Genomic DNA, 22,529 nt, shown 5'->3' on the forward strand with positions numbered 1-22,529 from the left:
AAGTAAATGTAACGGAGTAAATGTAACTCGTTACTACCAGCTCTGCATATCTCAAACTCATTTCATGCACCGTTGGTATCAAGAAATCCGAGTGGAAAGCTGGAGTCGAACATCACGGCAAACGAATCCCCTCTCACTGTTTCCCACATCCTCCTTTTCACTTCTTGTCAGTGTTTTAATTAGAACATGTCAGTCTTTCAACGCCAGCGCGCTATAGAGTCATCACTTCCATCATTCTCCTCCATCCCCGATCACCTTCAGGGTGGAATTAGAGTCCCGACTTTCCTCGTATTAGTGTCGGCAGTAGTGGAGTTGTAAAAAAGAATCAGGGGGGATGGTGGATTTGATCATATGGGGACAGATAATTTGTGCTGATTACAAATAATATAATATATTACAAATAATAGCAGTGACCAAAACACCTGCAGAAATACTGCAGGAATGACATAGCAGCAGTTAAATGCAGCCTTCTGTAAGCTTTAAATATCCACTGGGCTTACATCAAATACATCAAAACACAACAATAAAAAACACTTTTCTGAACTTATCAATATGACTCTGTCCTTCACAGGATAAGTAACATGGATCACTGCAAAAACTCACAATCTTAACAAGAATATTTGTATTATTTCTAGTTAAAATGTCTCATTTTAGTAAAGAAACCTCATTACACTTAAAACAAGACTCATCACTGGAAAAAAACAACAATTTTCACCTGTTTCAAGTACCGTATTTTCGCGACCATTCGGCGCACCGTGTGGAAAGGCGCACCCTCATTTTTGTGTGTCATTTTTAGATTTAAAACATACATATGGCGCACCGACCCAAAAGGCGCAGTCTACAGAGCAGAGCTGCACACACGCGTGCCGCAAAACACGCCGGCCGGAAAACACACACACCCGCTGCAGAACGCACACACATGCAGAACGCACACACAAGCACACAAGCGCTTATTTAAAAAATAGAGCGGGAGCAAAACCTCTGTTTCTGCATTAAAGAGCTCCGCTAATTCAGCTGCGCCAGTCCGGATTTCCTCGGTGTCAGTCACTTTCTGCACAACAGTAAATAAACTTTTCATACCCCGTTGTGCGGATCCTCCACCGCGCAGAGCCCGTCTCTCCCCAGCGGGGGTGGAGCAGCGCGCGTCACAGCGGCTTTAACCGGGAATGTGACCTGTTCGGACCGGCTGGGACCGAAGCCACCCACCTGTATGGGAGCAGGGGCTCCCGGGGAAATACCAGCGGCATTTCGGCCGGATCTGCCCCGGGGATGGTGCGCCCTGGCCCGGCAAACCCGCGGCGGGAGCCTGGCGGCTCCTGAGCGCATCCTCTGCATCTTGGTTACCGGAGATCAAACCGACAGATTTGCCTGAAAATCTCGCAGGTTGAAGTTGATCCGACCTGGGACAGACCCCTGAAATCCCTGCTCCTAAAGCGGGTGGGAACCAGGAGAATTTGATCTGATCCAGCTTCGGGAACCTGGAAGTCGGGTTGCAGCAGCGCGCTTCACAGCGGCTTTAACCGGGAATGTGACCTGTTCGGACCCGGCCGACACCGAAGCCATCCACCTGTATGGGAGCAGGGGCTCCCGGGGAAAGACCAGCGGCATTTCGGCCGGATCTGCCCCGGGGATGGCGCGCCCTGGCCCGGCAAACCCGCGGCGGGAGCCTGGCGGCTCCTGAGCGCATCCTCTGCATCTTGGTTACTGGAGATCAAACCGACAGATTTGCCTGAAAATCTCGCAGGTTGAAGTTGATCCGACCTGGGACAGACCCCTGAAATCTCTGCTCGCAAAGCGGCCGGGAACCAGGTCATCGGACCCCGCTTGGGGAACCAGGAAGTCGGCTGCAGCAGCGCCGATCACCGCGCTGCTCCAGCCGCTGCTTTAACCGAGGAACGTGGACGGTTCCGACCAGCCGGGACCGCAGGAGCCCGCCTGCACTGTTGTAGGGGCTCCCGGGGAAAGAGCACTGGAATTTCAGCCGGATCTGCCCCGGGGAACCGGCGATCGGACCCGCAAACCCACGGCAGGTGCTTCCTCGGTTCCCGACATGCAAAACACACGCGCTGCAGAACACACACACACAAGTGTGCTTATTTAAATAGAGCGGAAGCAAAACTTAGTTTGATTGTATTTTATTTCACTTTACACATCAAGCAAATCCTTAAACGTTTTCATCATCTGTTTCGCATTAATCAGCTCAGTGGAGTCTCATTCACGTCGCAACTCACCGGGGCTTCCCCCGCCCCCTTCTCTTTTTACCGTTCACATGGTGGCCGGCCTTACATTACCGTAATTCAGGTAATAGACACGGCGCACCGTTTCTTAAGGCGCCCGGCACATTTAAAAAAAAAAAAAAAAAAAAAAAGTTGCGCCTTATGGTCGCGAAAATACGGTAGATTTTCACTTGAAATAAGTAGAAAAATCTGCCAGTGCAATATAAATTTTGTCCCACTGGCAGATTTTTCTACTTATTTCAAGTGAAAATTTACTTGAAACAGGTGAAAATTGTCAAATAAGTTATATTTCTGGTGTTATTTTTCTGGTGATGACTCTAAATGTTGAAATAGCAGTAAAACCACATTCAATGATGAAATGACATAAGGGATGGAAAGGAGGGATGGCAGTTTTACAGGGGGGATGATTTGGACTGTTTTTATTTCTGGGGGGGATGATTTGGACCGTTTTTATTTCTGGGGGGATGATTTTGACCGTTTTTATTTCAGGGGGGGATGCCGTCCCCTCTCATACCCCTCAACTCCAGTACTGAGTGTCGGTTTAGTCCTGTTTTGACACCAAACATCTCCTCCACAGGTGAGTGGCGTCTGAGCTGCCGTAACAACCCCCTGGTGATCCCCGTGAACCACGACCTGTCCGTGGCGTTCTACCACACCAAGGCCATCCTGGTCATGTTCTCCTCTCGCCTCGTGGCCATCTCCGGCGTCGGCCTGCGGTCCTTCCAGTCCTTTGATCCCATCACCATCAGCGGTTGCCAGAGCAACGAGATCTACAACCCCACGGGACAGAGGTGAGTGGGACACGAGCAGAGCTGGTAGAGGAGCCAAAAACTGTACTCAAGTAAAAGTACTGTTACTTCAGAATAATATGCCTCAAGTAGAAGTAAAAAGTATCATCCAAATAATTACTTGAGTAAAAGTAAAAAAGTACTTGGTGAAAAAACTACTCAAGTACTGAGTAACTGTTGAGTAACGTCTGATTTATTTTTTTAACACAACCATTCAAACAGACAAAAGTACAAAATAATCATCTTCAGGCAAATTTAATCAATAAAATAAATTAAAATTAATAAAAAATAGCTTAAATTACAATAATCTAAAAGTAAATTCAAGTACTTTAATAAATAATAAAATAAATAAAATAATAACAGAATAAAAAAATAAATTAAGCACAAGTAGCACAAAATTTCCAGCCTTTGTACTTTTCTTTTTTAACCAGACAGAACTAGAACCTTCTTTCCTCCTGTTCTCTCCTTTCTTCTTCCTTTCCTCTTTTCCTCCTTTTTTACCCTCCTTTACTCCTTTTTCTTCCTACTTCCCTTTCGTCATTTGTTCCTTTATTACCTTCTTTGCTTCTCCTTCTTTCTTTCTTTCCTTTTCTCCCTTCCTTCCATCTTTTCTCCCTTCCTTACTCCCTTTCCTACTTCCTTCCTTCCTTCCTTTTCTCCCTTCACCCTCCCTCAATAAATTAAGCACAAGTAGCACTAAATGTCCAGCCTTTGTACTTTTCTTTTTTAACCAGGCAGAACTAGAACAAACATGAACTCATAGAAACTCTGTGTGTGTTTGAGTCTGTGTAAATGTGATAAAACATGCAAAAACTAACATTTTCCCCAAAGAATCACCAGTGATGTCATGAGATTGACGCGTACGTGGATAAAAGGGATAAAAGAAAAGTAACAGCTCAACGTAGCCTAATGTAGCGGAGTAAGAGGAACAGTTTCTCCTTCACAAATCTACTCAAGTAAAAGTAAAAAGTATAGTGATTCCAAACTACTCCTAAAAGTACAACATTTCCCAAAACTTACTCAAGTAAACGTAACTGAGTAAATGGAACTCGTTGGATACTCGTCCACCTTGGAACATGCTGCACCTGCGTGTGAGTCGGAGAGAGAATGTATTCAGAAAAAGCTGCCATATGTCTTGGATTTGTGTTTTACTGTCAAGCTGTCAAGTCAATTTTATTTATGTCGTCCAGAATCACAAATTTGTCTCAGAGCAACATTCAGCACGAGCTGTCAGTGAGATCCAGAGGTATTCCTGCACCAAGAATGGAGACACGTGCGGGAGATCACTCAACTCTGGCCAAAAAAGTGTCAATTGAAAATTTTGAAAAACGTTGGGAGTTTTTTTTAACTTTAATTCAATTTCAGCCTATACATTAACAAATACAAATCTGCCAGTGGAACAAGATTTTTTTGCTTGTAATGAGAATATAAATCTTGTTCCACTGGCAGATTTTTTCTATTTCTATTTCTAAGTTATTTTTCTGGTAATTACTCTTTTTTAACAAGAATATTTGTCTTATTTCTAGTTAAAATGTCTCATTTTTAGTCAAAAAAATCTCATTACACTTAAAACAAGACTCATCAATGGAAAAAAACAACAATTTTCACCTGTTTAATGTAGATTTTCACTTAAAATAAGTAGAAAAATCTGCCAATTTTTTGCACTGGCAGATTTTTCTACTTATTTTAAGTGAAAATCTACTTGAAACAGGTGAAAATTGATGTTTTTTTTTGTGTGATGAGTCTTGTTTTTAGTGTAATGAAACAAATAAAATGTGCTAAAGGAAAGAAAGCAAAAAAATAACATATTTTGGGTTCATTCTGTCTGTAATGAAATAAAAGACAAAGCATTTTTCATAAAATCCAAACTTTTGCTATAAATCAGCACCTTTTATTAAAAAAAATAAATACATAATTGAAACTGAATCCTCTGAGGAAATCAGAAGTTTTCCCGCAGACACAGGTACGTATTGATAAATGACGCCAACGAGAAGCTAATTTTACCCAACGCTACAATTATAACTGCAAAACAATTAAGGTAACAAGTATAATGTCAACTAGAAAATTTCAGGAAATGTTGATATGGGCATGCCCTACCGCCCATTCGTCCCCTCTCGCTGCTTTGGTTTGGGGCTGTAGTGATTGTGTTCGGGGGGGTTCTATGTCAGTTTGAGGTGTTTACGGATGTATTTCATTCATTCCTGTGCTCCCAATAGTTATTAATGGGGTGCACTTTTTGGCGTCTAGCGTCCCCACGGTAACGCTTTTGACTGAGAAAAGTAATTCCCATCGAGGCACGATGGAGACGCATCTAACGATGTATGCCGTGCATGGGTGCACGTTCTGGTTCAGGCTACGTTAACGGATAGGTTTTTTTTTTCACCATGGTAAAAAACCCCATCCGAATGAATGGGGCCATTTGGCATGGATTTTTACATAAAATTTCCTTAAATCACAGCTTGTGAAATTTGAATATGTTGAAGTCCACAGCGTGCCGAGTCTGGGAACATTTGTACGATGTCTCTACGATAAACCGTTGCCTAGCAACAAGCGTCCAAAGTCAAATGGAATTTTTTTTTAAATTGAAAGTTAAATATCGCAAAAACCGTAATAATTAGCATGATGAGGTTGTACGGTCCTTTAGTGACAATCGGGCCGAGTGTTTGAAAGTTTGAACGATGTCTCTACGATAAAGTTCGGCCGAGCAATAAGCGTCCGACATCTAGCGTTGCCACGGTAACCCCTATTACTGAGAAAAGTAATGCCCATTGAGGTACCATGGAGACGCATCCAACGATGTATGGCATGCATGGGTGCACGTTGCGCTTCGGGCCGTATTAACGGACGAAAAAAGAGTGCGGAATAATAATAAGAAAGGGGAAACCTTTTCTGTATACCATTATATCGCCTTCATTTTCATGTTTTTCCTCGTTTTTTCGGGCGTGTTTTATTTTGGGGGGATTTTTTTTTTCCACATCAGAGCGGGGTCATGCTGTACACCCGCTGGTGCGCAGTGGGACTTTTGCGACTTTAGCTTGTTAGCAAAATGCTAGCAACATTGCCCTTTGGGCCATTCTGGACGATTGCCACTACTTGGCATGCCCATAATTAAAGCAAACCTGTTGCTCACATCATCACATTTCCAATAACGGAGCTGCTGCAACTTGTTTGGTACTGAAGTCAGCTGGACCTGAAAAACTCGACCAGAAAAACCAAGAACAGAAGTCACTTTTCTTTTCTTTTTCAAGCCATTGTTTTTGATAATGATCTTCATCAGAATGACGGAGAAGCTAAACTAGCCCAAAAGGCTTTAAAGTAGTGTTTTCTTTCAAAAAGTCATCCAAATGAACACTTTGGATATCTTTTTAACATTTTTGTTCAATTATCAAAATCAAATTTGCCGTCTACCGATTTTTCTGCACGTGTTGCAAAAAACTTTTACAACAACAGCATCTGAAAGAGATGAGGAAAACATAGATGATTGAATTAAAATTAAAAAAATAAAAGCTATATTTACTGAAATCAAGAGCTACTTGCAAAACTGTTTAAACCTTTACTACCAATTTATCATAATCCTCTACCCTGTGTGTCATCTGCCTCTAATTCCTACTGCTGTCCAAGTCTTTACTCAATAAACCGCACACACAAACACACACAGTGACAATTTTCTCATTTCCGCACCACTGCCATGCATGAAAGACGTCATAAGAATAATGTTTCTTCAATTTTTAACAGGGAATAAACAATTATCTTTAATTGCATTAGACATTTAAAAAAAAAAAGGCAGGGTCTGTGTTTTTTATTAGAAAGATTGGGCTCTTTAGGGCTTTTTTCTGCACATCTGCATCAGGAAATAGTTTGTCACATCTGCATGCGTCGATACTTCCTGCCGGCATTCTTGCTGACTTTACTTTTCATTGTGTTCCAACTCCATCTAATATTCAGGAGCTTCTTCGGAACCATTATGTTAATACGCTGGCGAGTCACCTGCATGCCAGATCACGCAGAGATTGATGGTTCCTCCGAGCTAATGTGATCTCCTATTATATGGTGTACTTACAACATTACTGCAGCCGCGAATCCAGTCCCTTGATGTCATTTAGTCGCTTTCTGTTGCTTGATCAACTCCAATTCATCATCTGCCTTTTGTTGTCCACTTTCCAAATCACTAGTCTGTTCATCTCACTTTGCTTCATTTTACCTCCCCTTTTATTCCCATCTGCTCCCCTCCACACTGCAAAAACTCACAATCTTACCAGGAATATTTGTCTTATTTCTAGTTAAAATGTCTCATTTTTAGTCAAATAAATCTCATTACACTTAAGACAAGAGTCATTACCAGAAAAATAACTTGGTATTTGACAATTTTCACCTGTTTCAAGTAGATTTTCACTTGAAATAAGGAGAAAAATCTGCCAGTGGAACAAGATTTTTTTGCTTGTAATGAGAAGATAAATCTTGTTCCACTGGCAGATTTTTCTACTTATTTGAAGTGAAAATCTACTTGAAACAGGTGAAAATTGTTGGGTTTTTTTGAGTGATGACTCTTGTTTTAAGTGTAATGAGATTTCTTGACTAAAAATGAGACATTTTAACTAGAAATAAGACAAATATTCTTGTTAGATGTTATCCAACGCTGTCTTCTCATCCTTTACCTTCACATACTCTTCCTTTTTCCTCTGAACTGCCATCCCCTCCGGATTTCTCACTTATTTCGGTACATTTGTAAGCGAAAAGGGTGTAGGTAGAAGCAAGGCTTATATACCCACCCCTTTTCCTGGTACCTTACATTTGGTTACAGCAAATACAAAAGAGCAAAGCTCAAGACTTTGAAATTAATTATCAGTAAACTCAAATATCCTATCATAGCAAAATAAAGAAAGGCACATGGCTCAAAACCCAAAAATAACTTAAAGTTCCCATCATAGCAAAAATAAAAAGTAGCGCATTGCGCAAAACATTACAGAAGTTGGCAAACTTAGGCCCCGTTTACACATAGCCGGGTATTTACAAAAACGGATATTTCCCCCTCTACGTTTTGAAAAATTCCATCGTTTTCAAAATCTCTTTGTTTACACGAACCTGCATAAATACGCCGTTAAGGTGCTATGAGCAGCCAAACCTGCAGGGGGCAGTGTAACGAGAAGATAAAGTCATGCTAGCCAATCAGAGTCCTGGAAAAAAACATCAACAAATGACACGTGTGAAGCCTGAATAATATGGTTCTGCGTTAAATCGACAGCGTAGCCTACTGTACGTACGGTGGGCGTTGCCGCGTACCCTACGCCGTAGCTCTGCGTTGGTGTAACGCGGCTATTCCGATTCTAAATCGATTCTCATATTAGTTCCTAAAAATCGATTCGTATGTCTAAAGATCAATGCTAAAAACCTAATTCTCTGAAATTAAAAACAGAAATAGACCGAAAATGGCAAAAATTTAAACGGAATGTGGGAAAATATAAAACTGATTTCATCCGTCTCTGATTCCTCCCTGGATCCGTTTGGTAATTCTGACCCACATGATGTTTCTGTTTCAGTTCTATCAGCATTCTGGGAGCTGATTGGTCCTTACAGCATCATTAGCTGCAATACTTGCTGTTGAATCTCAATATAATACTAGTATTAATATGTTGCAGAACTACAGTCATATCATTCATGCAACAGCTGAAAAAACTGTTTTAATAACACTAACCCAAATCAATATCGGATCGAATCGGATCAAATCTTGATAACCGATCCTAAATATTAAGAATTATTCTTCATCTTTATTTGTATTTTAGGTTTTATTTAACTTAATTAACCCAAACTGTACATTTAAAAAGGTTCTTGCTCTCAGTTTACAGTTTCCTCCCCTCTGTCATACTTTCTCCTCTGTGGGTTTAAATATACTGGATTGTCATTTTCAGGGGAAGAAGGATAGTTTCCAGGTACTTAATTGTAATTTATGTCATAAATTCCGGAGTGACTAGCAGGAAACCACAAAGAGATTTTGTTCAAAGCCAAAGTGTCCACAGAGGAGGCTTCTAGGCTTTCTGGGTTTGTCCTCAAACAGTCGACGTAAGAGACTCCTGCTCCTGTGTTTTCTAAACAGCCTTCCACTGCTCGGGCCATAAGGGATAAGGGGGGGTGGAGAATGTAGAACATAAGCAAGGTCTTGGTCTGCGTCATTAATTATCTGGGAGAAAAAACAAAGAAAGATTATGCTAACGTGGAAAAAGGAAAGTAAACACCGTTTTCGTTGTAAGGTTTTATGTAGTAATGTAATTTTAGTAATATGTGAACTTCTGTTTCAGCGTTTACATTTACTTTCTGCAAAAATGTCACCACAGATACGAGCAGGAAGGTATTTCCTCTAAAAAAGACGCCTTTGTTCTCAACGGTATTTCTTTTGAAATAGAAGGATACACTTATTAGGGATGGGCGGTACGGACTAAAAAATGTATCACGAGAATTTCTGTCATTTATCCCGATAACGATAAAAATGACGATAAAAAAAATACCAATTCAACTCCATCTTTTCAACTATAAATCTATCTCGCTCTCAGATCCGCCATGTTTGTTACACAAAAACCTCATCAACGGGAATTTATCTTTCTTTCTTTCTTTCTTTCTTTCTTTCTTTCTTTCTTTCTTTCTTTCTTTCTTTCTTTCTTTCTTTCTTTCTTTCTTTCTTTCTTTCTTTTTTGGCTCATTTCCTTCCTTCCTTCTTTCCTCCTTTTTTCCCTTCCTTCTTTCCTCCTTTTTTCCCTTCCTTCTTTCCTCCTTCTCTCTCCTTCCTTCTTTCCTCCTGCTCTCTCCTTCCTTCTTCCCTTCCTCTTTTCTCCCTTCCTTCCTTCCTTCCTTCCTTCCTTCCTTCCTTCCTTCCTTCCTTCTTTTCTCCCTTCCTTTTCTCCGATCCGCCCTTCCCTATTTTCTTCCTTCTTTTCATTCTTCCTTCCTTCCTTCCTTCCTTCCTTCCTTCCTTCCTTCCTTCCTTCCTTCCTTCCTTCCTTCCTTCCTTCCTTCCTTCCTTCCTTCCTTCCTTCCTTCACGTACGTTGTGCGTGGATTTAACGCAGAATCATAAATCAGCTTTACACAAAACGTCATCAACGGGAATTTATGACAAATTCTTACAGTGGGGAATTTTTTTGACGGTTTATCGTAAAATATCGCCCATTCCTAACACTTATCCAGTCCTACCCCTGAATCTTACGTTCTTACATATAACAAGAGTTTCAATAAGCTTACTGATAAAACACACATAACCAAACACCCCTACTTTAATAACTATTCAATATAGTGATATAATACTCAATTATATGTATATATAAATACAGTCAAAAGCAAAACACATTAAAGCAAACAAAAAGAAAACGAAACAAATGCCCAGCATTTAATTGTGATACTATGTATGTATGTAATAATAGAAGTAATTTAAGCTGCAAGCAGCGATGAACGGGCCCTCGCGCGTGCAATTTTCACCAATAAATGTGAAGGAGTCAAAACCGAGTTTGATGACACCACCCATGAGTCTTTATGTCAAACCATTCAAAAGTTATGGCAGAAAATAGGGCCGATCAAATATCGACCAATCAGAAGGGGGGGGGGGGGGGGGGGGGGGGCGTTTTTGGGCTTCTATCGTTGCCACGGTAACGCTTTTGACTGAGAAAAGTAATGCTTATCGTTGCAGGATGGAGACGCACATTTTGATGTATAACACACCTGGGTGCACGTTACGGTTCGGGCCGCATTAACTGCCAAAGGAATGGCATAAATTACTCGATTAATTCAAAATGGCCGACTTCCTGTTGGGTTTGGGCCATGGCGCCAAGAGACTTTTCTTTAAGTTGTGACATGATACAGGTTTGTACCGATTTTTGGCACAAAGTTTTCTAGGGGGCGCTGTTGAGCCGTTAGGCCACGCCCATTAATGCAAACCATTAAATATAAATTTTTTCGCCAGGCCTGGCTTGGTGCAAAATTTGGTCACTTTTTGGGCACGTTTAGGGGGAAAAAAGGCTGGAAAGATCTGGTTGTCATCGTTGATAACACAGCACCAAGAAACTCATGGATGTTGGGCCGTGTTGTAAAGACATTTCCGGATACCAAAGGCTTCGTGAGAAGTGTTTTGGTTAAAACGAAGACCAACACAGTTCAACGACCTATAGATAAGCTCTGTCTTCTAATGGAGGCAGCATGAGGAACTGAGGGGGGCTACGGTTGTCCAGCCTCCACAACAGACATTTTCCTATGGAATTTGATTGGAGTAATGGTCAAGTAACATACTTGTACATAATGTAATTGTTCTATTTTGGCTCCTTTGAATATTATTTATGTAATTGTCTTGCTAAAGCCCGCAATTAGGGGCCGGGATGTCGGAGCCATATTCGTATTGTTTGTATTTTGTGAAGGTGGTGCATCCAAGTGGTACGGGTGATAATGTTGACTGATTATTGAAAATGGTGAATGGATTCTGTTTGTTATTAGGGCCCGAGCAGCTTCAGTGCGAAGGCCCTATTGTATCTGTAGGAATTCTTCTTCTTCTTCTTTTTCTTCTTCTTCTTATTGTTCTGACAAAAGGAATGCCTTTTTGTCCCCCTAAACGTGCCCAAAAAGTCACCAAATGTTTCATGCAAGCCAGGACTGACGAAAAATTTAATATTTAATGGTTTGCATTAATGGGCGTGGCCTAATGGCTCAACAGCGCCCCCTAGAAAACTTTGTGCCTCAAGCCCCACGATACGGTTTGACGTACATACACGAAAATCGGTACACACCTGTATCATGGCGCAACTTAAAGAAAAGTCTCTTGGCGCCATGGCCGAAACCGAACAGGATGTCAGCCATTTTGAATTAATTGTGTAATTTTGGCGCAATTTATGCCATTCCTTCGGCAATTAATACCGCCCAAACCGTAGTTCTCCAAAAGTCATCAAATTTTGCATGCAAGCCAGGCTTGGCGATAAATTTGATATTTCATGGTTTGCATTAATGGGCGTGGCCTAACGGCTCAACAGCGCCCCCTAGAATACTTTTCTCTGCCATAACTTTTGAATGGTTTGACATAAAGAGTCATGGGTGGTGTCATGGGACTCGGCATTGAGTCCTTGACCATAATTAGTGAAAATTAGCCCCGCCCCTTCTTTTGATTGGTTGTCCCTTTTTTCTGCTATAACTTTTGAATGGTTTGACATATGGAGTCGTGGGTGGTGTCATGTCTGATATGCTTATGGAGGGCGGTGGCTGTGAGTGCGAGGGCCCGTTCATCGCTGCTTGCAGCTTTAATTGTGATTGTTTTCTGCCGCTCACGGGCTCCTCCTCCTGTGATTAAGGAGAGGTTCAGCCGGGTGCGCCGGCTCTGGTTTTTGTATTGAAGGAGTGAGGAGTGAGACAGTTTTTCTACCGCTAAATAAGTTTTTCGATCATTGTAAAGTCAACCACGGAGAATATTTATGTTGAGAAAATAAATTCTAAGTTTTTTTTAATCTGATTTCCGCGAGTGCTTAAACCATTTAGCGAGTCATATACCTCCTCCTCAGACTACTTTGCTATTTAAAACATTTTTTATTTAATGCAAGAGTAGCCATTACAACGATGTATAGTCATAATTTTTGTTGATGAAACAACTTTAGGGACAATGATCCCTAAAACACCAGTAAATCCATAGGAGATTGGTTTAAAGCCAAAGTCCAGACCTGGTAAAATACTGCGACGGGACGTTAACAAACCTGAATGAACGAGAGCAGGATTGTAAAGAAGAGAGCCGGAGTACGTCCACAACGATGTGAGAGGCTGATAACATCATAAACAAAACAAGTACTTTAGGTTATTGCTCATAAATGTGCTTCTACAACCTACTGAATCGTGGTGTTTGTACTTTCACAGATGACTTCTGCGTTTTTGCTCAATAAATAACGACACGGTTCCAATACATCATGCATTTGAGATTATTTTCACTTAATTTTAGGGCCTGATAAGATCTGCCATGTGCTGACACATTAAACTTTAGTAATTAAAGAGGTTGCCTTTGCTTTTTCACATTACATTAATATCAAAAGTATGAAAACTAATGGCTGAAAAGACGAAGAAGTTTCTCCAGAGTTTTTTGACGTCGTCTGTTTTTCTGCGTACCGTATTTTCTGGACTATAAGTTATGGAGCTAGAACAGTCTCATAATTCACAAATGCACACGCCGATCCACAAATGCACAGGACGAAATTCACAAATGCACAGACCGATTCAGAAATGCATAGAACGATCCACAAATGCACACTCCCATCCGCAAATGCACAGGACAAAATTCACAAATGAACAGACCGATTCTCAAATGCACAGACCGATTCACAAATGCACAGACCGATTCACAAATGCAAAGAACGATTCACAAATGCACAGACCGATTCACAAATGCACAGACCGATTCACAAATGCACATGCCGATCCGCAAATGCACAGACCGATTCACAAATGCACAGACCGATTCACAAATGCACAGAACGATTCACAAATGCACAGACCGATTCTCAAATGCACAGACCGATTCACAAATGCAAAGAACGATTCACAAATGCAAAGAACGATCCACAAATGCACATGCCGATCCGCAAATGCACAGGACAAAATTCACAAATGCACAGAACGATCCACAAATGCACACGCCGATCCGCAAATGCACAGGACAAAATTCACAAATGCACAGACCGATTCACAAATGCACATGCCGATCCGCAAATGCACATGCCGATCCACAAATGCATAGGACAAAATTCACAAATGCACAGACCAATTCACAAATGCACAGACCTATTCACAAATGCACATGCCGATCCACAAACGCACAGACCGATTCACAAATGCACAGACCGATTCACAAATGCACAGTACAATTCACACGTGCGTAGAACAAGATACACAAATGTATTTTTGATGCTGCACACAAATATAACCTGATTTACAAACGTTTTTTTGTCTGTGAGTTGCGCTGGATTTGCGAGTGACTTTTGAGACTCAACGTAACTCTTCCTTTGTTTCAGCCAATCATAAGAGCGCACCCGACGTGAGGGACGATTTACTCTAAACCAATCAGATTAAAGGGGCGGATACACCTGCTGTTTGAACTGCGTTTGCGTCGTTCGCTTAGAAAAGTAATTCAATATTTCGAGTTGGTGGAGTAAAGATAAATAAACAGCAACACGCAGGTAATTGATGATGAGAAACAGCGGAGATATTTCTTAGATAAATCCAAAACTTGACTGGGATGGTCTCATAAGGGATGTAAAAAGTTGTAAGGCAAGCCAAATTTATTTGTACAGCAGAATTCAACACAAGGTAAGTCAAAGTGCTTTACATCAACATTAAAAGAAGCAAAACACAATTAAACAGTAAATAACATATAAAACTAGACAATTTCCTCGCAGAAATTTTGAGAGTGCCACGGCGGGCTGCTGCACATTTGTGTACATTTTACAAGCAATAAAGGTGAAGGACTCAATACCGAGTCCAATGACACCACCCATGACTCTCTATGTCAAACCATTCAAAAGTTATTGGACTATAACATATCGGCCAATCAGAAGGATGGGCGGGGCTAATTTGCACCAATGAAGGTCAAGGACTCGATACTGAGTTCTATGACACCACCCATGACTCTGTATGTCAAACCATTAAAAAGATATTGGACTATAACATATCGGCCAATCAGAAGAAGGGGTGGGGCTAATTTGTATATATAATATACAAATGTAAATATTTATATGTATAATAATAATAATATACATATATATCCCATGAACCGGTTCCCAGCAGGACTGTTGATCATCTAAGGTCAAAAGGTCAGGGTTCAGATTTCTCCATTTTCCAGGTTAAAGTATATGAAGTCTGTACTGATTGAGTCATGTGACCAGTTCTGGGTCAGTCTAATCAGTCAGCAGCTGAGCTCTGGTTGCTAGGGGCAACAAGAACCTCGAAATGAGGAATGTTCCGGGTTCGCTTTGAGAAAACCCCAGCTTTTGCCTTGTGAGAAGTTCTGAAATAACTCCGATTTGTGAGTAAACCGTAGCTCCTAGCAGAAAAATAAAGACATCGTGAGAGACACAGAACCCGGCAGATTCTGACAATCTTAATTGTAATCTTTATTCAGATATTCCTTAAAATGTGTTAGTAATGGCAGTTCGAAAACAAAGTGAGATTTTTTTGAAGAAAACTTTTTTATTTTTTTTATTACATTGCAGTCAATGGAGACCGAGGCAGGAATTTGCGTGGCTGTTAGCCCCCCCGTTTGAATTTTGTGCATACCCCGCCTGTCAAAGTCACATTTTATGAATCCCAAAACGTATGTCTACATTCTCACCAAAAATTATCTGTCTACCTTTTACGGTTTGGCCGTGACCCCGAGTTACAAATGAAAAATAAGGTCATTTTGTGACTGTTTCTCTCACTCTAAAAAATTAGAGCTTCACTCTAAATTTGACAAAAAAGTGATTTCCAGTCCTCGCTTGAGGGCTCATATCTTGAAAACTGTACATTTTAGGAAAAAACAGTTTCGGGTTTGGAGAGAGAACAGAGGTTTTCCTCCGTTTTGAAGTTTGAATGACAGTTGTACGTGCAAGTATGAGAAAGATACGTGACTCAGAAAAAAGGTGAATTTTGTCTTTTTTCTCGGCATTTTCCCATCCGCTTTTAATGGCGCCATAGAAATACATGGGAAATTTAGCTCCCCATTAGTTTGGAAATGTTTTTGCACTTCGTGCAAAAACTATTTGTGCCATCGCTCTGAAAATCCACAGGACAGTAGTTAAATTCAGGGCCTACAACTTTCTAAATCGGTTCAGAGTTTTTCGAGTAACGGTGTGCGAGTGGTGAGGCCCCAAAGTTCTCCCAATGCATTCCGGATGAGGGTAAGCGCGCACGTTTTTTGCATGTTGCGCAAAAACGTGCACGCCAATCGCTAATAAAAGTCATAGCACAAGATTCCCGATTAAGGCGCACGTTCCTACATTTTTCCTTTTCGCGTTTTCTCAAAGCTGTGGGACTAGTTATGCGCCGAAGTTTTGCCCGGAAAATGAATAAGAAAAATAAACCTGCAGGATAACATAACAATAGTGCCTCTGGCTGCGCCAAGAGGCACTACTCCTCCATTGCTATTGCATAGCTTTGGAGGAGTAGTGCCTCTTGCTGCAGCCGTGGCACTAATGAAATGAAATGATAAGAAAAGAGGTAAAATAATAAAAAGCACAAGTTGTTAAAAAGTAAGGGCAGTAGAGTCCAGCAGGTACATCTCATTCTTAAAGTCTTAACTGAGGAAAATTACGTTTCTACACGGTCAAAACGTACAAAGACCAGTCAAATACAGTAAAAAGTTGTATAAAGGTGCTTTGATGGATGGATGGATGGATGGATGTAGGGCTGGGCGATATGGCCTTTTATTAATATCTCTATTTTTAGGCCATGTCACGATACACGATATATATCTCGATATTTTGCCTTAGCCTTGAATTAACACTTTGATGCCTACATTCACACCAATATGATGATTCTATATCTACATTAAAACATTCTTGTTCATACTGCATTAATATATGCTCATTTTAAACTTTCAAATAAGTTAAATTTACCAAAACTGTATTTATTAAACAGTTACTAAGCAGTGAGTGGCATAAACATAAAAAGTGTCATTTCAAAACAGAAGCATGTTGCATCTCTCTGACTCCCCGTCTGAAGAACATCTGCTAAGAACATGTTCTGGTCCAGGTTTCACCTGGTTTTACCAGGATGACCTGCTCTGAGCAGGAGTGCCTTTAGACCTTTATATTCAGAATAATTGTAGGTGTAGGGACTGCAATGTTTCATCCTCTCCTCCTTTAATTTGCATCACTTTCACTTACTTTTAAAAATATGACGTCATATAGTCTTGTTTGACTTTGTTTCGATGATAGTGATTGATTTCATGTGGCCACATTTAAGCAACACTAGGTGATGTTTCTCAGTTCTGGAAGAGAAAGGCCTGAATTATGGTTCCGCGTTAAATCGACGCCGTACCCTACGCCGTAGGGTACGCCGTAGGGTACGCGGCGACGCGCACTTACGCCGTAGGCTCTGCGTTGGTGTAACGCGGAACCATAAATCCGCCTAAAGGCTCGGCTGCACGTGTCGCGCTGAGCGGCTCCTCGGCTCTCCAGAGAGCTCTCCTCGCACGGCTGCGCGTCGAGCGAGGAGAAAACATCCCCTCCCGTCTATACTAAACCGGTTTGCTTTGAAAAGAGTCCGTCGCGCGTAGCAACCGCGCAGATGAACTCGCGGCACAAACAGGCGAGTTTGGGAAAGTTAAAGCGGGGAAATGAGCGGCGGTCCCGGACAGCAGCGCCGACACCTGCAGCTGGTCGGGGGCCAATGATAATGCACACACGACAGCACGTGACTGACGTGTGTAACAGGGTGCGCTTGTTTTATGTCTCAGAGAAGGAGAGACGAGACGAGAGAGTGAGAAAAGCTGTAATTTAACGCCTGCGGCTAAAAGCAAATGTATATTCGAATATTCACGATAGAGTCATTTTGTACATCGCACAGAGTAGAAGCCGAGATACATCGCCTATACTCGGTATATCGCCCAGCCCTAGATGGATGGATGGATGGATGGATGCAGATGAGTGAATGCTTTTCATGTTTGACTCTTCACTGTTGTTTTATTCACAAAGAGATGTAAGTGTAATCTTGTGTTTTTGTCTGTGTCTGCCCCCCCCTCCCCCCCACCTGGACACACACACACACCTCTGTAGTTGTGTACATTATTCGTGTGAAGCCATCGACTGCCAGGAGCCGTTAATCCGCAATGCAGAGCTGAAGTGCAGCAGCCCCGGCCGGCACTTCTACAACGGCGACCGCTGCACCATCTCCTGCAACTCCGGCTACGTCCTGCAGGTCCACCAGGATGACGACATCATCAAGAGCCAGGTGGAGGCACACACACACGCACACAGACACACACACACACACACACACACACACACACACACACACAGACACACACACACACACACACACACACACACACACCGCCGCACTGATGCTCGGATGTTAGCGTGGGAACCTCTGAGAGCGTTTCTGCAGCAGATGCATGAATCCACATGGACCTGCACGAGTGTCGTCCTCGTCCTCCTCGCCGCCGTCGCTGCGTTTGTAACCCGTGAAAACATCATGACATCATCACCCTCAGGGGAGGATGACATCATTTAGTTTAGTTTATTTGGCAATATAAGACAAATATGAACAAAAAAAGAAAAACAATGAAATAACATGCAAGGAAAGGAAGAAGCCTGGTGGCTTCTATAGAATCTTTTCCATATATGAATAAAAAACAAAACAAAACTACACAAGGGGGAGTAAAAAAAACAAAAAAAAACAAAAGAAAATGTAACTCAGATCAAATAATAAACACTACAAAGATTAAACAATAAGAAAGTTCTTTAAATGTTTTTTGAATATTGGCAAGGATGGTGATGATTTAAGAGATTTATTGAGTGAATTCCACAAGTGATGAAAGATTGATGTTTAATGTTCTACTAAACGCTAAATTAAAATCATCTTTGTGCCTTGTAGCATAAGAATGAATATCGGAATTAACACAAAAGAAATTATGAAAGGAAGAAGGAAAATCTTGTATATAATTTTAGAATTTGAACATAAACAAACAAGTTTTAAAAATGTTAATTTTATTGACGGATAATAATGATAATTAATGAAAAGGGGAGCAGACGGCTCATATCTGTTTGCATGTGATATCATTCTGAGAAACCTTTTTTGAATTATCAGTAATTTATTAATATATGTTGAATGTGTCGAAGCCCAAACAATGTTGCAGTAATTAAGATGAGGGAAGATTAAACTATAATAGAGTTAAATGAGAGGAAGGAAGAACAAAATACCAAGCATCTTCATAGATTTCATGCATAAAGTATCAATATGTCGTTTCCAATTTAAACAATCATCGATAATGACACCCAAGAATTTGGTATGAGTAACCTGGCAAATTTCAGAACCATTGATTATAATTCTAGGTTTTTCTTTGGGGAATGTTTTGTTTTTGTTACTAAAAATCATGAAGTTGCATTTTTTAATATTAAGAGTAAGCTTGTCCTCAGGGGAGGATGACATCATCACCTTCTGAGGAGGATGACGTCATAACCCTCAGGGGAGGATGACATCATCACCTTCTGGGGAGGATGACATCATCACCTTCAGGGGAGGATGACATCATCACCTTCTGGGGAGGATGACATCATCACCCTCAGGGGAGGATGACATCATCACCTTCTGGGGAGGATGACGTCATCACCTTCTGGGGAGGATGACGTCATCACCCTCAGGGGAGGATGACATCATCACCTTCAGGGGAGGATGACATCATCACCTTCAGGGGAGGATGACATCATCACCTTCAGGGGAGGATGACATCATCACCTTCTGGGGAGGATGACATCATCACCTTCAGGGGAGGATGACGTCATCACCTTCTGGGGAGGATGACGTCATCACCCTCAGGGGAGGATGACATCATCACCTTCAGGGGAGGATGACGTCATCACCCTCAGGGGAGGATGACATCATCACCTTCAGGGGAGGATGACATCATCACCTTCAGGGGAGGATGACATCATCACCTTCTGGGGAGGATGACATCATCACCTTCAGGGGAGGATGACGTCATCACCTTCTGGGGAGGATGACATCATCAACCTCTGGGGAGGATGACGTCATCACCTTCAGGGGAGGATGACATCATCACCCTCAGGGGAGGATGACATCATCAACTGCTGGGGAGGATGACATCATCACCTTCAGGGGAGGATGACATCATCACCCTCAGGGGAGGATGACATCATCACCCTCTGGGGAGGATGACATCATCAGTGCCGCACCGAGAAGTGGCTTCAATCTGCTGCTCTTGTTAACACACACACACACACACACACACACACACACACACACACACACACACACACTTCTTCTTCTCCCTCTTCTCTTTTTTTAAAGCTCAGACAGTAAAATCTCCTGCTGCTGCAAAACCGTCTCTGCTCCGCCGGGACGATGACATCATCATCGATGACGTCATCGATGACATCATCATCCATGACGTCATCGATGATGATGTCATCGGAGTGTCTGCTCTCTCTCCCTCACTCCATCCCTCGCTCATCCCTCTCCCTCGCTCAATTTCTCTCCATCCCTCCATCCATCCCTCGCTCAATTTATCTCCATCTCTCCATCCCTCATTCCGTCCTTCTCTCTCGCTCCATCCTTACATCCCTCACTCCATCCCTCCATCCATTCTTCACTCATCCCTCTCCCTCGCTCAATCGCTCTCCATCTCTCCATCCCTCGCTCATCCCTCGCTCATCCCTTGCTCAATCGCTCTCCATCCCTCACTCCCTCCCTCTCCCTCCCTCCATCCATCCCTCCTCCATCCCTCGCTCCTTCTGTAGATGTGACACAGATGTGATTATCAGGAGCAGTAGAATCTAATCTGCTGCAGAACCGACTAGTAGAGACAGAAACTTAATGTCTCTTTCCTTCACGTTCAAGCAGAGACTTTAAAAAGAGTGTCCTGTGTATTAGTTCGTACTAGACTTGTAGTTCTGGAGACCGGTCTTCGTCTCCAGAAAACGTTTTTGTGGTCCTGGTCTTGTCTCGGTCTCCACAGTCTCTGGTCCTGGTCTTGTCTCTCTGGTTTTGTAATTGTACCTCATACGAGAACAAATCACACTCAAAACAGATTTTTGTCTTTTAAATAAGATTATTTTTGGACATGGACTCACTCTCGGTGCCTTCGCCTAGTGGACGCGTTAGGAACTGCTCCCTCGGACACTTCCTAGCGAGTCAGACCAACCGCTGGGTATTATACCACAGAATTGTAGGACTATTACCAAAATAAAAGCCTGATTACATCCAGTATGTAGGACTTGCATTTATCAACATACAGAAGTAAAGCATTCAGAGTACATGAACCATTATGTTCACCTAGAGGTGTAACAATATATCGTGCCACGAAATTTCGCGATACAAAAAGTCACGAAACGTGTCGTGGAGGTGACAAACTGTATCTGATATTGGGTTATTAATATTAATCTATTGTGTTGACTAGTAACGACCGCGCCTCGACCCGCGGACCAAAATCTTCCTCCGCTCAGAAGAAACTAGTCCCGTTTTGGTCCCGATCACGGGACTCTTGGGGGTTTTGAGCTCTGAACTTTTACTTATGTAAGGCTGGTGTAGAGTTAAGCCTTACCTTATTAAATTAAACCTTTTTGGGGTGGTGAGTAGGATAAACACGGGGAAACTTCTGCTGAGTTCCAGTGTACTTTAATGTCCCTCAACAGTGTAGGATTTTAGAACATCAACACAGCAGCTAGTGCCGTACTGTGGCGTATCACTCCGCCCAATCTAAAACAGACTAATCACTACAGATAAACTGACTAGTGTCATTATAGTCCCTGATTTACATCAGAATATAAAGAATATATTTATAAAATAATCAACCCTGAATTACCAAAATAACCTTAACAAAAATAAATCTCCTCTTACACTTATAAGGTGAGCATGAATCAATCTGTTTTATGATGTAAAATTGTATGTATTTATTTACTTTTATTTATTTATTTAATTTTAGTTGTTAAATTTCTGGAAAAGAAAAAAGTCAAATCATACATGAGAGAAACTATTCAGTTACTTGTATGAAACTGAAGATGCATAATGCAGCAGCAATGTAGACACTGCACATTCAACACGCAGGCGGTGGGTTGCCTCCCTCCTACTTCTCCCCTCTGTGGGGTTGCTGGTGGCCTGGGTTCCAGGTTCTTCTCTGTGGGGTTGCCGGTGGCCTGGGTTCCGGGCTCTTCCGTGCCGGCCTCTGGTCTCACGGGTGGCGGGGTTGCTCCCCCCCCTCCCCCACTATAGATACACTTCAGGTGGAGCTTTGTTTGGTTTATTACACACACACATATAGCCACTCAGTCACATACATATACACACACATACACAGCCACACAAACATATACATACACACACACATAGCCACAAAGACATGTACACACACACGTATGCATACACACACACATTGCTGTTCGTGTTTTGGTCGGCTCCGTGCCGGTTTCGTGTTTTGTTTGTGGCTTTTTGTTGCAGATTTCCAGTGCTTGACGTGTCTCCGTGTGTTCCTGCTTCCTGGATTGGCAGTGGATGTCGTCACCCCCCCCCCCCCCCCCCCAAAAAAAAACATATGCATATGTATGCGTATATATATGTATATATATTAAATATAGTAATAATGCACATATATATACCGTCATGGTATCAATCATTAATATGTGTGCAGAAAACGTAATAAAAAAAGAGATGCATAATGCAAACCTGACATTAACTTTTAGTTCAGTTTGTGGAAAATGGTTGGCCTGGCTTTGTCTTTAAAACTTAAACAGTTATAAAGCATTACAAACTGTAACAATAGGGCAAACGCACAGCATTGTTTTGTATTT

General features: G+C 41.8%; 1 protein-coding gene across 1 annotated transcript in view; it reads left to right on the forward strand.

Annotated features, from left to right (window-relative positions):
- pappaa (pregnancy-associated plasma protein A, pappalysin 1a) overlaps positions 1-22,529 on the forward strand; it is a 272,874-nt gene that overhangs the window by 176,057 nt on the left and 74,288 nt on the right. The window contains exons 13-14 of the mRNA XM_061733629.1: positions 2,815-3,028; positions 17,781-17,955. Coding sequence (XP_061589613.1) covers positions 2,815-3,028; positions 17,781-17,955 — 389 coding nt within the window. The remainder of the gene's footprint in view (positions 1-2,814; positions 3,029-17,780; positions 17,956-22,529) is intronic.

Source organism: Cololabis saira, chromosome 11 (assembly GCF_033807715.1).
Source record: "Cololabis saira isolate AMF1-May2022 chromosome 11, fColSai1.1, whole genome shotgun sequence".
NCBI lineage: Eukaryota > Metazoa > Chordata > Actinopteri > Beloniformes > Belonidae > Cololabis > Cololabis saira.